The sequence below is a fragment of the Bos mutus genome, chromosome 21 (assembly GCF_027580195.1).
Source record: "Bos mutus isolate GX-2022 chromosome 21, NWIPB_WYAK_1.1, whole genome shotgun sequence".
NCBI lineage: Eukaryota > Metazoa > Chordata > Mammalia > Artiodactyla > Bovidae > Bos > Bos mutus.
In genome coordinates, this window is record NC_091637.1 from 19,462,628 (window position 1) to 19,480,093 (window position 17,466).

The 17,466-nt window shown below is 37.1% G+C and overlaps 1 protein-coding gene across 5 annotated transcripts in view; it reads left to right on the forward strand.

Moving 5' to 3' along the window:
* Nucleotides 1-17,466, forward strand: part of FANCI (FA complementation group I) — a 64,160-nt gene that overhangs the window by 4,232 nt on the left and 42,462 nt on the right. For 3 of the 5 annotated variants that reach the window (XM_005910193.2, XM_070358247.1, XM_070358248.1), the window contains exons 3-10: nucleotides 5,584-5,656; nucleotides 10,664-10,794; nucleotides 11,223-11,379; nucleotides 11,460-11,517; nucleotides 12,960-13,001; nucleotides 13,324-13,447; nucleotides 13,856-13,941; nucleotides 15,475-15,601. In XM_005910193.2, coding sequence (XP_005910255.1) covers nucleotides 5,584-5,656; nucleotides 10,664-10,794; nucleotides 11,223-11,379; nucleotides 11,460-11,517; nucleotides 12,960-13,001; nucleotides 13,324-13,447; nucleotides 13,856-13,941; nucleotides 15,475-15,601 — 798 coding nt within the window. Of the gene's footprint in view, nucleotides 1-5,583; nucleotides 5,657-10,396; nucleotides 10,532-10,663; nucleotides 10,795-11,222; nucleotides 11,380-11,459; nucleotides 11,518-12,959; nucleotides 13,002-13,323; nucleotides 13,448-13,855; nucleotides 13,942-15,474; nucleotides 15,602-17,466 lie in introns of those variants that run through there. The other 2 variants (XM_070358250.1, XM_070358249.1) reach the window with 2 other exon arrangements.

The following is a 17,466-nucleotide window of genomic DNA, read 5'->3' on the forward strand; positions in this document are numbered from 1 at the left end:
AGGAGTCTGGTAGGCTACAGTCCATGGGGTCGCTAGAGTTGGACACGACTGATCGACTTCACTTTCACTTTCCTGCATTGGAGAAGGAAATGGCAACCCACTCCAGTGTTCTTCCCTGGAGAATCCCAGGGACGGGGAAGCCTGGTGGGCTGCTGTCTCTGGGGTCGCACAGAGTCGGACACGACTGAAGTGACTTAGGAACAGCAGCAGCAGCATAGATGTAAAGAAATGGGGGAGAGGAAGAGATATGGACTACTTAAGGGCATTTGGAGAAGGCAATGGCACCCCACTCCAGTACTCTTGCCTGGAAAATTCCATGGATGGAGGAGCCTGGTGGGCTGCAGTCCATGGGGTCGCTAAGAGTCGGAGACAACTGAGTGACTTCACTTTCACTTTTCACTTTCCTGCAGTGAAGAAGGAAATGGCAACCCACTCCGCTATTCTTGCCTGGAGAATCCCAGGGACGGCGGAGCCTGGTGGGCTGCTGTCTATGGGGTCGCACAGAGTCGGACATGACTGAAGTGGCTTAGCAGTAAGGGCATTTGTGTACATTTATACAACTATAATTTCTTGGGAACATACAGTTTAATGAAATCAACCCAATTTGAGATGGAGTGCTTAAACAGATCAATTTTCATAAAAGAAAAAAAGTTAGCAGTTATACTTCAACAAAAATACCAGGCCCAGATAGTTTTTCAGGAGGCTTCTACCAAACCTTTAGAAATCAGAGGTAAGAGCTAGATAGTCCCAGTGCTACACAAGTTGTTTTAGAGCACACATATTATGTAATGTATGTATATACATAAGGAAAGCTTCCTGATAAAGACAGCTTGAAGGGGCTTCCATTGGTGAAATGTGAACATCAAAATAATCAAGTTCAGTTATGAATTATAAACCACTGAAATATAAAGAAATCTGTGAGTCCATATTGATAAAAAAAAAATAAATGGTGGGAAAGGTTCTTGCTTACCATAAAGTTAGAAAATCGTCATTTGGCAACAGTCATGATCAAGATTGGATCAGGCAGAAGCAGCAGTGGATGCTAAATCCAGGGAGCAGTTTTTTGAACTTTTTATTTTGAATTGATTTTAGATTTACAGAAAAGTTGTAAAAATAGTAGAGTTTCTGTATAGTTCTCTCCCCAGTGTTAACATCTTACATAATAATTTCAGTAAAATTTTACAAACCAGGAAGTTAATATTTGTACAATACCTTTAGTGAGACTAAAGAGTATTTGAACCCTACCTGGTAGTTTTTTCACTGATACCCGTTTTTTTTTTTATGTTCCAGAATCCCACTCAGGATCCTACACTGCACTTAATTGTTATTTTCCCCTGATTTTCTGCAATCAGCAACTGCTCCTCAGTCTTTCTCTGTCTTTTGAGAACACTGAAGAGTTTTGATCCATTATTTTGCTGACTGTCTGATGTGTCTCATGATTGGACTCAGGACATGCATCCTTAGCAAAAAGACCACAGAAATGGCTCCATGCCTTTTCGCTGTGTGTTATATCACTGGGCTTGTGATGTGCCATACCTGGTGATGCTGACTTTGAGAACCTGATATTAGAGGTTGCTGCTGGGCTTTTTCATTATACAAGAGAAAGTGAGATGAGGAACACGATACTTGCATGGTCTTAAAGTTACTTCCACAAACTGCATACTGGTTGCAAAGGGAGGGGAAAAAATAATTATAAAGTGGGAAAATCAGGCAACACATTTGACTGGGTGATCAGACTCATACTACCAGTGAAGGACAGATGGTATCACATGTCTCCAGGTGTAATACTCCAAGAAGGACACAGTATCACTTGTATTCTGGCCAAGAATGCGTAAACTCAGTCTACTCACGAGGAAGCATCAAACAACAGAAAATGAGGAATGTCCTGTCTTATAAAAATCTATTTTCACGGTGCCATTAACTTGGTAGTTCCAGTCTGTCCACTAAAAGAAAAAATGTTAAGCCTTCCAACATAGCAAGGATACTTAATCTTACTTGGGGCTTTTCTGGTGGCTCAGATGGTAAAGAATCTGCCTGCAATGCAGGAGACCTGGGTTCAGTCTCTGGGTGGGGAAGATCCCCTGGAGATGGGAATGGCTAACCCACTCTAGTATTCTTGCCTGAGGGAATCCCGTGGACAGAAGAGCCTGGCGGGCTACAGTCCATGGGGTCACAGAGTCGGAAATGACTGAGTGACTAACACACACTTGGTTTACTTTTGCATTTTAAAATGCAGTAAAAAGGTAACTGAATAAGGTCAAAAACTAAGACTGCAGATCATGTAACTAGAGGGAGGAGGACGAAACAGGAATAGAGGACAGGAGGAGTGGGAGAGAGCCAGCATTTGTTTGGAACCTGCTGTGCACTAGAACTGCATAGGGTCCTCTCTGCCTGTCATCTAATGTAACCCTTCTAGCAGTGCTTTGAGGCAGGGACTAGACACGCATAACAGGTTAGATAACTTGAGGTTGTAAAGCTAATATATGGCAAAGCGAGGATTCATATCTGGGTCTTCTGATTCTGGGGCCAGTTTTTTCCCCGTATGCCATGTTGCCTTCTCTTAAAACTGAATTTTTTCAAGAAGAGTCAGGGTTTCTCAGCCTTGGCACTGTGTATATTTTAGAGTGGATAATTCTTTATTGAGGGAGGTTGTCCTAAGCATTGTAGGATGTTTAATAGCATCCCTGGCCTACACCCATTAGGTGACAGCACCCTTCCAGTTATAACAACTAAAAATGTCTCCAGACATTGCCCTGTATACCCTGCCTGGGGTGGAGGTAAGGGGGTAATCCCTGGTTGGGAACCTCTCCTCTAATAAGGGTTATGTCAAGGGCTATTGGAGGTTCCAGGCGGAGCAGTCAGCTACTTCCTTATTAAGTATTTAAGAAGGGAGAGAGAAACTCCAGTCAGAAAGACCAGGCACATGTAGAAGGCTTCTGTGGTAGTCCTTTGTCTGGATATTATCAACCTCATCTTCTCAGTTTTTTCTGGCTGCTGCTGCTTAATCACTGAATGTTTGTGCTTTTTTTATCTTTACATTTTCTCCCTGGATGATCTTACATGTTCCCATTGACCTCTTTCCTCTCTGAGCTCTACTTTGGCATATCCAGTTATCAACTTGACATCTCCACTTGGATATCTTAGAAATAGTAGTTCTGAGCCCCACATCAGATGTGCTAAATCAGAAACTGCAAGTGAGGGTCTCTGTTTTAACAAGCCCTCTGGAAGATTTAGATGCTTGCTTAATCCCAAATTTTCACCATGTCAGTAAATGGTGTCACCATCTAGCCAGTTAGTTGCTTAAGCCAGAAATTTGAGTTCTCCTTGATTTTTCTCTTTCCTTTATCACCACAGCCATTTCACTTCTAAACCATGAGGAAATCTGTCTTTGTCTTAGTCCATTCAGGCTGCTATAACAAAATACAGTAGACTGGGTGGCTTATAACAACAATTATTTCTCATAGTTCTGGAGACCAAAAGTCCTGGATGATGGTTCCAATATGGTCAAGTAAGCGCTCTCTTCTGGATTTCAGGCTTCACATTGTACCTTCATATGGTAGAAAGAGCCTGGGAGCTCTGTGGGATCTCTCATAAGAGCTCTAATCCCATTTGTGGGATTTCCGTCCTTATACCTATTCACCTGGCAAAGTCTCCACCTCCAAATACCATTACAATGGGTCTGAAGAGTCCAACACATGAATTTTGGAGGACATAAACATTCAGACCCGAGTAAAGTCCTCCTGATCAAGCTCTCAAATATATCTTCAGTGTACTGATTTTCAAATTAAGGTGGGGTTATATCCCAATAAACCCGTTTTAAGTTGAAAATATACATTGAAAAATATCGTAAATCGAAAATGCATTTAATACACCTACCAAACATCGTAGCCTAACCTTACCTTAAATGTGCCAAGAATACTTTAATATTAGTCTTCAGTTGGGTAAAATCATCCAACAGCCTGTTTTTTAATAAAGTCTTGAATATCTCATGTAATTTATTGAATACTGTTCTGAAAGTGAAATACTGAATGGTTGCATGGGTGCAGAATGGTTTAAGTGTATTGGTTGTTTATCCTTGTGATCCCAAAGCTGATCACTAGCCCAGGAAAGGGCAAAAATTTGAAATACAATATCTACTGAAAGTGTATCACTTCTGCACCACTGTAAAGTTGAAAATCAAAGTTGATCCAATGTTTTAAGTTGGGGACCACCTGTACTTCATCTTACAAAGTACTTCAAACTGCAGTAGCTATTTTTACAGTTCTGAGGACTAGAAGTCCAGGATCACAGTGTCGGCGTTGTTGGTTCCTACTAGGGCTGTGACTATCCGTTTCACGCCTCTTGCCTAGCTTCTGGTCGATTGCTGACAATCTTTGAGATTCCTGGCCTTGCATCACCCACCCGTGGTCTCTGCCTTCATCTTCACATAGCGTTCTTGCTTTGTATGTGTTTCTGTCCCAAGTTTCCCATTCTTCTAAGGACATTAGTCATATTGGATTAGGGCCTACTCATGTGACCTCATCTTGACTAATTACACCTACAATGACCCCGTTTCCAAATAAAATGACATTCTGAGGTGCTGGGGATTAGAACTTAAGCATGAATTTTGCAGGGGAACACAGTTCAGCTCATGACTTCTCTGATGACATCAGTGTAGGCCATTATCTCTCTATTGATCACTGTAGCAATCTCCTAGCGTATTTCTAGTTCATTCTTAAACCCTTCTATAGTGTATTTTCTGCCATAGAAGGAAGACTGATTTATTTTTTAAACATCTGTCATGTCCCTCTCCTCTTTTCTCTTTAGTTACTTCTATTGCATTTCGACAAAAATCTGAACTTCCTACCATGGCCTACAAGATTCTTATCATCTGGTTCTCTCGAAATTCATCTTGTGCCACTCTTCCTTACTACTTTTCATCCAAATTGGTCTTTAAAATTTTTTTTCAGGCCATCCAACTTGCCAAACGCCTTGCTCCTTCAGGACCTTTGCGTGTAACAATGCCTTCATCTGAAGTGTCTTCCTTTTCCCCCTTTGCATAACTAGCGTTTTCTCATCCTCCAATTCTCTATATGGAAATGTCCTCCACCTCAGAGAAGCTTTCTCCCTGACTACTCTAGCGGAAGTTGCCTCCCTTTCCTCAATTACTATCTGTTTCAGTCTTTTCAACCATTTCTTTTTCTGATTTTTTTCCTGTTATCCTTTTTGCTTCTGTCTTACTGTAAACTGAGTCAGACTATGTCTGTCTTGTTCATTCTTGTATACCTAATACTGAGGAAGAGGAACATATTCAGAGTATTTGTTGAATGAATGTATATCCCCAAGAACATAGCTCAATACCTAGTGCTGATTAAATACTTAATAAATGTTTGTAGAATGAACATATGAATAAATTTCATCTTGACCACCCAGTATCATCTTATGATCCACCCTCTATAATGTGAACACATATCTTATTTTTGATGCCTGGAGTTTCTGAAAGATATGATTCTGACAGATGAGCGTTTTTCATATTGGGAGTTTAGGTCATTCGAATAGGGAAATTGTTGCCAGACTTGTACCTTTTCCTTCCGTTCTTTGTAGCTGACTGACCTCCTTCAGAATCAGGCAGTGAGAGGAAAAACTGCTGGAGCACTGCTGAAAGCCATCTTCAAAGGTAATAATAATGCCTCTTCTCTCTCTGGGTTCACTGGTATGTTTGTTTAGTTTTGGCTCCTATTGCTACTCTTCGTATTGCTTGAAGCCCCACTGAAACTTTTCTGTTTTGGGGATTTTACAGAATCAATAGCACTATCTTGTGGACTTAAATAATTTTTCTAAGGCAGGTAGAAGTGGCTATCTGAGATTGTATTGCTAGTTTTAGAACCTGTAAAGGTTGTACTTCATAAAATACGGTTTGGTTTACTTGTGCTTTTAAGCTTGTGGAGAGCGGCAATGTTTAATACTTAATCTGTGTTTAACAAGAGGCTAGAGAGCTCTGAGTTAAAGAAATAGAATACCTTAGTTGACTTATTTAGAGATGCTTAATTCCCAGTGGGGAATATTTGTTTCTGTATCTTGAACAAGGGCCAGTTTTATATTGTGGCAGATTGTAACTCACAATCATTTTATAAATTGTAGAAGAATAAAATTCTATAAGCACAAATTAAAAGTGGCTTTAGACTCTTAGGAGGTTATTTTAACTTGGTTTATTTTTCTTACCCCCTCAAGTAATTGGGTCTTGCCTTGCAAGGGTTCAAAAACACATATTTAAAATTTGGAAACTTTTTAAATGACTGTTCTGTAGAAATATCTGAGACCAGGAAGTAACAGAGAATCAGGAGCTGCTGCCTATGTATACTAAGTGAAAGTAATAAGAGTAAAACTGGGAACAGATTATCATGGCTCCCACTTGTGTAACTAACCTTATTTTTACCTTATTTAAAATCCTAGATTTGGAAATCCGAGTTTCAAAGTAGCATGAATTATCGAATATTTATGGAAACTGCCTCATAACTATTTTAATCCTGTTAAATCAGTGCTGTGAAGGACCAATAGTTAGCTAATGATATGTTTTATAAAATTGATATATAATCCATGTACTAAAAAATTCACCCTTTTAAAGTATATATTATTTTATTGAGATGTAATTGACGTCATAAAATTCACCCACTTAAAATATCAATTCATCGGCTTTTAATATATTCACCAAGATGCACGCCTGTCAAAATTTTCGAGTATTTTTATTATCCCTGAAAGAAACCTTACATTCCTTAGCTGTCACCTCCTAAATTCCTGATCCACTCCAGCCCTAAGAAACCACTTATCTGCTTTCTGTCTATAGATTTGCCTGTTCTGGATATTTCATAAAAGTGGAATCATACTGTATGTGTCCTTTGTGACTGGCTGCTTTTACTTCCCGTAAGGTTACTAAGATTCGTCCATGTTGTAACCTGTATCAGTATTTCATTTCTTTTATCTGTTGAATAATATTCCATTATCTGAATAGATTATACTTTTCCATTCATGAATGGGTGGACATTTAGGTTGTCTACACTTTTTAGCAATTACGAATCCTGCTACAAATTTTTGTGTAAAACATTTTCATTTCTGTTTGGTAAATATTTAAGAGTAGAATTGCTAGGTCATATTGGACACAGGCGAAGCGCCTTAGCAGCAGCGGCAGCATGATGACTCTGTGTCTGAGTGTTTGAGGACTGATGAGCTGTTTTCCAAAGCTGCTGCATCATGTTTCCATCACTGTTGAATAAGAATTCCCATTGCCCACATCCTTTGTCAACACTTGTTACTGTCTTTTTCATTCTAGCCACTCTGGTGAGTGTGAAGGGGTATCTAATTGTGGGTTTGATTTGCATTTTGCTGATGGCTAATGATATTGAATATCTATTCTTGTGCTTACTGACCATTTGTATGTCTTTGGAGAAATGTGTGTTCAAATTATTTGACCTTTTAAAAATTGGATTGTCTTTTTATTACCGAGTTATAATATTTAAATGTTCTAGATATAGGTCCCTTATTAGATGTATGAATCACAAAAGTTCTTTTCCATTTTAGGTTCTTTTCATTTTTTTAATGGTATCTTTTGATGCATGAAGTTTTACATTTTGATGTCTACTTAATTTTTTGTAGCTTGCACTTTTGGTTTTTATCTAAAAGATCTTTGCTTAATCCAAAGTTACAAAGATTTATACCTTTTCAAGATTTCTTGAAAAGATTTCTTGTGTTTTCTTTTCAAGATTATAGTCTTAGCTTTTACATTTAAAACTTTTATCCATTTTTGAGTTAATTTTTGTATATGATGTGAGTGAGGTAGGAGTCCAGCTTCATTTTTCCCCATTTTTTTCTTCTTTTTAAAAAATATTTATTTTATCTGGCTGTGCTACGTCTTAGTTGCAGCATGTGGGATCTAGTTCCATAACCAGGGATTGAACCTAGGCCGCCTGCATTGGGAGCACAGTCTTAGCCACTGGACCACCATAGTACCTTTATTGAGAATCAATTGCCCATAGATGCGAGGGTTTATTTCTGGACTCATAGTTGTATTCCCTTGATCTAGATGTGTCTCTTTGTGTCAGCACCACACTGTCTTGATTAGAATAGCTTTGTGGTAAGCTTTAAAATTGCGAAGTGTAAGTCCTCCACTGTTTTCTTTTTTAGAATTAGTTTGGATATTCTGGGTCTCATGAGTTCTCATATGAATTTTAAGATTAGCTTGTCAATTTCTGCAAAAACGGAAACTGAGTTTTTGGTAGGGATTATGTTGAATCTATCTATGGAAAGTATTGCTATCTTTATGTGTCTTCCATTAATAAATATGACATATCTTTCCATTTACTTAGGTTCTTTTTCATTTCTTTCAACAATATTTTGTTCTTTTCAGAGTACAAGTGTTGCACTACTTTTATTAAATTTATTCTGAAGTATTCTTTGAGTGTGATTGTAAATGAGATTCTTTTCGTAATTTAATCTTCTCATTGTTCAGTGCTAGTGTATAGAAACACAGTAGATGAGTATATTGATCTCATATCTTGCAACCTTCCTGTACTTGCTTATTAGTTCTAGTAGTTTCTTTTTTGTGGACCCCTTATAAACAAAATTATGTCATCTTCAAATAGATGTAACTTTACCTCTTTCTCAATCTAGATGCCTTTTATTTTTCTAACCTAGTTACCTCAGTTGGAACCTCCAGTACAGTATTGAATAGAAATGCTGAGAGTGAACATCCTTGTTTTTTTTCCTGATTTCAGGGGGAAATCTTTCAGTTTTTTATTAGTAAGTATGATGTTAAGTTAGTTAAGTCTCTCACTTAGTCATGTCTGACTCTTTGCGACCCTGTGGACTGTAGCCCACCAGGCTCCTCCGTCCATGGGATTCTCCAGGCAAGAATACTGGAGTGGGTTGCCATTTCCTTCTCCAGGGGATCTTCCCGACCCAGGGATCGAACCCAGGCCTCCCACATTTCGGGCAGACACTTTAACCTCTGTGGGTTTTTCATGGATGCCCTTTATCAGGTTAAGGAGTTTTCCTTCTATTCCTAGTTTGTTGAGTGTTTTATTTTTTTAATCATGAAACAGTACTGAAATTTTCAAATGCTTTCTCTGTATCTGCTGAGGTGATCATGTGACTTATATCCTTTATTCTATTTATGTGGTATATGAAATTGATTTTCATACATTGAACCAGTATTGTGTTACTGGGTTAAATCCAGTTTGGTTAGAGAGTACAGTCTTTGTTTTATGTTGGTGAATTTAGTTTGCTAATATTTTGTTGAGGATTTTTGCATCTGTAGTCACAAGGAATATCATTCATAGTTTTCTTAGAATATCTTTGTCTGCTACTGCTGCTAAGTCACTTCAGTCGTGTCCGACTCTGTGCGACCCCATAGATGGCAGCCCACCAGGCTCCCCCTCCCTGGGATTCTCCAGGCAAGAACACTGGAGTGGGTTGCCATTTCCTTCTCCAGTGCATGAAAGTGAAAAGTGAAAGTGAAGTTGCTCAGTCGTGTCCAACTCTTCTCGACCCCATGGACTGCAGCCCACCAGGCTCCTCCGCCCGTGGGATTTTCCAGGCAAGAGTACTGGAGTGGGGTGCCATTGCCTTCTCCGGTCTTTGTCTGGTTTAGGTATAAAGGTAATACTGACCTCATAGACTCAGTTTGGAAATGTTACCTTCTCTTCTGTTTTTTGGAAGAGTTGCTGTTAATTCTTTAAATGTTTGGTGAATTCACCGTAAAGCCATTTGGTTCTGGACTTTTCTTTGTAGAAGAGGTTTTATTGCTAATTCAGTCTCTATTTATAAGTCTGTTCTGGTTTTCTATTATCTTTTTTAGTCAATTTTGATAACTTTGTATCTTTACAGCAATTTATTCATTTCATATGTTGTTTATTGTATTACTTTATTTTATTTTTTTTTAATTTCTGCAAGATTAGTAGTAATGCCACTCTCATTCCTGATTTTAGTAATTTGATTCTTCTCTCTTTTTTTCTTGGTCAGTGAAGATTTTTCAACTTTGTTTATCTTTTCAAAGAAAAAGATTTGGTTTCCTTGATTTTTATTATTCTATTCTTTCATTTATGTCTGATTTTATTTTTATATTCTTTTCACTTGGTTTGAGTTTAGTTTCATGTCTTTATAATTCCTTATGGTAGAAGCTTGGGTTATTGATTTGAGATCTTTTTTAATGTAGGTATTTACAACTGTAGGTTTCATTTTAAGCTCTACTTTAGCTGTATTCAATAACTTTTGGAATGTGTTTTTTTCTTCCCATTCACCTCAAGGTATTTTTCTCTCTTTTCCTGCTGACTTCACTCAATGATGATGTTTTGAAGTAAAGTATGTTACTTAATTTGGGTTATTGGATCCCGAAAAGCTTTAAGAAATATTAGAAGGTGTTCCTTCTTCTGCACTATAAAATTATTTTAAAAATTAATGGCATGGATGGAAGTGTACAGAAAAACTGGTATTTCAGTTTTCTGTCTAAATTAAAAAACTTTTTCAAAGCTCCTAAATATTGGCTGTTCTAAGTACCATAGTAAGTATTTTGATCATTCTGTTTCTGTGTTCAACTGCAAAGCTGTTTGTTATTCCTGTTTGCCCTTCAACCTTGTCAGACTTCTTCCTTTTTTCTTTCTTTGTTTCTGTGCTACCTGTTGAAAATGATAAGGTTTACCCTGTTCTGAGGAAGCTGGAGCTCTTAAGAGACTTAAGATATACAGTTGTTGTATCCAGTTGTTGGAATCAGGGGATTTACAAAAAGAAGTAGCATCTGAAATCACAGGATTGCTAATGCTGGAGGTGAGATGGAAAGCAAAACTGTTTTGGTTTTGGTTGGATTTGGAGCGGGGTTGGTTATATGTTGAGGGAGGGGAAATGTAAATGTCTCAAACCCACCGTAGTTCCTACTTACAAGTAAGAACTACCGTTCTAAAACAAAATAGCCGATGAATGAGCCATAAACCACCTAGATGTTTATGTTACGTTTCCGGTATCATGGACATGGGTCTCTTTCAAGAGCTGGAATATTTGAGAACATCAGGGAACTAATGGAAGATCCTGACCTTTTGAAATCCTTTACCAGAGCAGAATGATTCCCTGAATCACTGTTAGAACCCGTTTTGGGCTTCAATGCCAGTTCTGTCAACTCAGCAAAAGACTGATTTTTGGAAAGAGGTATCAAACATCTAGATATCTGCTGAATGTTTTTTAATCCCATGAACTTTTAGGTTCACCGTTTTCCGGGACAGTTATTGGTTGAATTAGCCAATGAGTTTGTTAGTGCTATCAATGAAGGCAAGCTAACAAATGGAAAATCTTTGGAGCTGTTGCCCATCATTCTCACTGCCCTTGGTACCAAAAAGGAAAATCTGACTTATGGAAAAGGTAATTTTTCTTCCAATTTTAGTGGCTTTTTCTTTCTTCATTTAATCGGATTTATTCTTCAGTGTATTTTGCATTTCTAGGTGAACTAAGTGGGGAAGAATGTAAGAAGCAGTTGATTAACACCCTCTGTTCTGGCAGGTAAGTCCTTAATAATATGAAGAATTTTTCTCAGGACTATAAGTCACCAAAAAAAGGAATACCATTATTTTGGGAACTTATATCACTGAAGTTTTAGTCCATTTTTTTGTTTATGATTTACCACTATAAAACCATTTAGTCTGTGATCAGTTTTTGAGAGAGGTTATTTGCTGTATTCTTTGTTCTAACATTATACATATAGTCTCTACTTACTTAACTGTCCATCTTAACACAGCAATTTAGCCCTATAGTATTATTTGGAGTCCCAGGGTCTTCAAGGCTAGAAAGTCACCTTGCCACTATCTTTTATTTTGGGGCGGGGGGGATATATAAGTGATATTTTTATCATTAAGCCTGATATTTGTATCTTTAAACCTGAAATACAAGTGTCTATGCTAAGGAAAAACTGCATTGTATAAGAAAGTCTTCATACATGAACATTTCAATACAGAAATTTGTGACTAGCTTAAGGATACAATAATAGAGATATGTAAGTTGTGGTATGTAAGCTATAAAAGAGCCACTCCATGCAATTTATACCCATTAAAAATGAAATATATAAAGACATATAGCGAAGATGAAAGATCTTTGTGTATATATGTATATATATAGTAAATCCTTAATATGTGTTTTTATATATATATAGTCTGAAATGAATAGAATACTAAGTTACATAATACTGTGATTATACTTCAATATATTGAAAGGAACTAGATTATCCAAACCAGAGATAACTGCTTTCATGGTTCATAAGGTCTCTTACAGAAATAATTTTAAGCATGTATCAGCTCAGGTATGTTTATCCATTTATTCTTAATTACACAAAATATTATTCATTCTACATTGTAATGTACCTTGCATTTTTCATTTAACACATATGTTCATGTCAGCATATACTACTTTACATCATTCTTTTTAATAGTTCCATAGTATTCTAATATTTGGCTAATCTCTAATTGTTAGATTATTTAGTTTTTGCCAGTAAATAATATTGGCTATTTGGGTTTTTGCTATTATAAAAGATGTTGCAGTTAACATTCTTTTATGTCTGGGTGACCTTTTATAAGCATGTACGTGGGATATATTCCTAATAGTAAGCTGGGTGGCTCTTTGGTTATGTGCATGTTTAAAGTCGGTAAGTAGTATTGCCAACTTGTCTTCCCAGAAGGATTATATCAGTGTATGTTCCACAAAATAGTATGTGAAGTGTTTGTTCACCAAAATCTCACCAGCACTGAATGTCATCAGGCTTTGATTGTGCCAGTCCAGTAGGTTAAAAGCTGTTATTTCATTGTTTTAAATGTCATTTCTTTGATGTTATTTCCCAGTAGCAGCAAATCAAACTTGAAATGGCCCTAATTCTTTTCTTCCTTGCTAATTTTATAAAGTAACATGTAAATAAGTTAAAACAACATAAACTTTTCTTTTTCATTTTTAATCAGATGGGATCATCAGTATGTAATCCAACTCACCTCTATGTTCAAGTAAGTATCATCATTCCCTTCTTTTTTAATCCTGCTGTGAGAACTTACCTGCTAGAAATTGAAATGTAGTAAGCTCAAATACCACTGTTCCTGAGTAAGAGTATTGATACCTCTGTTTTCTGTTACAAGATTTCCCCCCACCCTTTTTTGCTTTAATTTCTTATTTAAAGTATATGATGTTTTATTTCCAAGATAACTTTGCTGAGGTAAGATTATTGGTTTCCTTTAAGGTTCTCCATTAGAGAAAAATCAAAAGACGCAATTAACAACATTCTGATATCTCCCAAATTGGTCTCTAACCTTTAGAGTCTTTGATCCACAGGGCTGTCCCTCTGACTATAGAAGAGGTGGAATTTGTGGTGGAAAAAGTGTTGAAGGTGTTCTCCAAATTGAATCTTCAAGAAATACCACCCTTGGTCTATCAACTTCTGGTTCTCTCCTCAAAGGTATAAATAAAATATTTTTTTAAACTCTGGTGTAATGACCAATTATTACCATTCAGTTTATTCATACTCTTTATTTTATGTACTAGGACATAGAAACTTTCATTTCACATATGACAATTTGGTCTACTAAAAATGTCATGGTCCTCAGAGTGAATGTGTGTTATCTCTGGTCTCGTGTGTGTGGTAGGAAGAGGGATGAAGAGCTCTGAAAGGGTGGATTGTAGGCCCCTTAGAGTCTGATATTAAGATGTATTTCAAACTCTGTTTCAAAAAGTGTTTTTATGAAAGTGTTCTATAAATTCTTAGTGTGAGTCTAGCTTATAATTTATTTAAATTCATACTTGAAAATTCTTTAAGTTGAAAAGTAGTTTAACTTGCCCTTATTTATTTTGTTTTATTCTTTTTCAGGGAAGCCGGAAGAGGGTCTTGGTAGGAATCATAGCTTTCTTCAACAAGCTAGATCAGCAACACAATGAGGAACAAAGTGGTGATGAGTGAGTCAAAGAGTATAGAAATAAAATCATTTTTCCAAATTCATCATCTCTTTATCTAACTCTTCAGTCCCTACCTTCCCCTCAGCTGCTCAGTAATAAAGTTAAAAAATAGTGTAGTCTCCTCAACTCTTATTTTAATCTTTCCTGGAAAACAGCAATAATGACTCTGTAGTTATAGACTTCAAAGGCATTTATTAAGTGTTTACTCTGTGCCAGAAGCTATTGGACCTGGGACAGTGATGAACCAGTCAAAGTTCCTGCTCTCATGGAGAAATTTTAATGAGAAAAGAAAAGAAATGACAAGAAAAGTATTAGAGTGGAAAGGGCTATGCATACGTTTCAAGTGGATGACGTGACAGTGACAGCATGGCTACGTTAGGTTGAGGGGTCAGGGAAACCTCTGAGAATGTGCTGTGTTACCTGAAGCCTGAAGGATAAGAGCCATAATATGTAGCTCAAGGAAAAGAACATTCTCAGTGGAAGAGTTAGTCCAAAGGCAGGACACAGCACGGTATGGCTGGAAAAGAGTTTTTGAAGCAAATATTTGTAGAATGCTTGCTGTGTGCCAAGTACTGTTTTTTAGCACTTTAAACTTCATAGCAACTCCATTTTGTCTCTCTTTTATACATGGAGAAACCAAGGCACAGAGAAATTAAGGGATTTCCTGGGGTTATATAGCCATAAATTGGTGGAGCTGTGATTTGAATGCAAGCAATTTGTCTGCAGCATTTGTGCTTTTAATCCTATCTCAATCTACTAACCTGGAATAACAATTTTAAGTTGTTGTACTTGAGCAGTTGATGAGAAGTTGTTCTTGTATACTGAGTCAGGAAAGACTGACAGAACAAGCAGGTTTAGAGGAGAAGAAGCTCAGTTTTTACCATGGAAGTTTGAGATATGTATTAGTATCTTATATGAAGGTGCTAAGCAGGCAGTCTGGAGTTTCAGGGAGAGGTTGGGACCAGAGATACAGATTGGAAGGGACTGAAGCCTGCAGGCTCTTTGGGGTCCCTGGGGAAGTTGTGAAAAGAGAAAAGGAACCCAAGATTGAACTCTCAGAGGCATTCCACCACTTGAAGGATGAGGCAGCACAAATAATTTGAGGCCAGTGACAGTGCCCCAGGAGCTAAGAGAAGAACATGTTTCCAGAAAGAAAGGGATCAACTGTGTCAGATCTACTGAGGCTTTAATTAGGGTGAGACTTGAGTATTGATTTTGACAATGTAGAGGTCATTTGTAGCCCTTGCAAGGATAATCAAATAGCATTGGAAGGGAGGTTAGGGAGGGCACAGAAGCTTAATTGAGTTGGATTTAACTGGGGAGAGGTAAACAAGTGGAAATAATGACCATAGACAGTTCATTCAGGAAGTTTCATGAAAAGGAGCAAAGAATAAGACAGTAGATTTTGTACTTTCTGCCTGCCTCCAGTGATCCTGTTAGTTCAGCCTGAGTTTTTCTATTCGTTCATATGAGCAAATGCACTGTTGTCTCTTGGTCAAGCTATAGCTCAAACCTTTCTGTTGAATCTTTTAGGTACTTGGATCTTATTACTGTACCATTGGATGAACTTCGTCACGTGGAAGGCACCATTATTCTACATATTGTGTTTGCCATCAAGTTGGATTTTGAGCTAGGCAGAGAACTCCTGAGACACTTGAAGGTAGTAACCAGACTCTTAAGGTGATCCAGGATCTCTATGAAACAAGGACGTTTGAACTCAAGCCTCTTTTTATGCCGTTTAATGACTGGAAACCAATACATAGAAATACTATAGAAAGACCCTGGGTCTAGAGGGTCTCTTTTTTAACTTTGAAAGTGGAAGATACATGATACCACTACATTTTTAAGCAAGTCCCTTTTTAAAACCAGACCTTAAGTGTTCTAATGTTTTTCTGTTTGTTTGTTTGTTTGTTTAAAGTTGAAGACTGTTCTGTAGGAAATTCAAAATTTAGCCTTAGCTCCATTATTATATGAACTTCACTCTTGACTTGTTTCCTTATTTGCGAATTGGGGAAATTGTCTCTTTCTCATAGTAAATCATGGAGTTTTGTGAAGCTAAGTCATTGTTAAATATTTGTGAAGTAGTAAGATAAAAATTAGAAATGTTTTGAACTCTTAAGTATTTTGCTACATTTACCTTATCTCACCTCTCTCAAGTATATTTTTTCTGAACCATTTAAAAGAAGAAATATTGACACTTCAGTGCCTGAATATGTCCACATGTGTCTCGTAAGAATAAGGATTAATACCTTTTTATTGAATTTTTTAAGAATCCTGCCCAGTTTTCTTGTGTCTCATATTGTCAGATTTGTCTTATTGTCTCCCCATGATTAGATTCAAGTTAAACATTTTTGGTGAGAATATGTCTCAAGTGCTGTTGTGTTTTTTCTCTTGTTGGAGTCAGCAAACTTTCTCTGAAGGACCAGATAAACTATTTCAGGCTTTGCGGATGACATAGCCTCTGTCACCGCTACACTACTCTTGTAGCAAGAAGGCAGCTGGAGACAACACATGAATGAATGAGTGTGGCTGTGGGCCAGTGAAACTATATGGGCACTGAGTTTTAATTTTATTTAATTTTCATGTGTTATGGAATACTATTACTCCTTTGACTTTTCTCCCCTCAACAATTAAAAATGTGAAAAGCAGTCTTAGCTCATGGGCTGTACAAAAAAAGGTGGTGAGCTAGATTTGTCCCAGAGGCTTTAATTCTATTGCATCACATCAAAAGGCTCATAGTATCAGGCAGTCTTAGCCAAATCATTTTATTAAGACAAGGACCAGCAGTTTTCTTCACTTGCAAAGATATATGTTTCCCTTTGTAATTAGAAATTAATCCATGGGGTCATAATTTGAGACATGTGAAAATCCTTTCCTTAGCAATCTTCCACACAGTGGATTTTGGTTTCCCATCTATTAATGATTCTTGTCCTAAATCAGTAATTATACTGGGAGTTGCAAAATGGTAGAATTAAAATCAGAAGTTTTTATTGGTCATTCCTTCTAGTTGGTTTTCTGTGAAAAGAGCCCCACACCTCCCTCTTTTTTTTTTGAATATTGTTATGCAACCATGAACCTTTTAAAATTCCATGTACTCATAAACAGTACCCAGAATGATCCATATTTGGCCATTTGGATCCCTGAGGTTGGCTTATGTGTCCTTCTAACATGGCCATGTTAGTCTTTGAGCACTTCCATGGCGTAAGCTATCCAAAACACACCTGTGCTTTCCTTATTGCATCTGATTTCTCCAAGGAGCCTCAGGTCCCTTTTGTAGGAGAAGATATTTAAAGACCAAATGTGAAAAGTAGCCTTTAAAGCTCCTTTATCTTCTCTGTGTCTATATACTCTTTTTTTATTTAGGTTTCTAGTAACTGTTCTTTTCAAAGAACAAGCTTTGTATTTGTTTACTGTTTTATTTTTGTTTTTTGGTTTTCTCTTTTATTCATCTTTGATTTATTTTTTTCTTTTGTTGTCTGCCATTTCTTTTAGGGCTCAAAAACCTATTTTTTAACTTTATTGAGT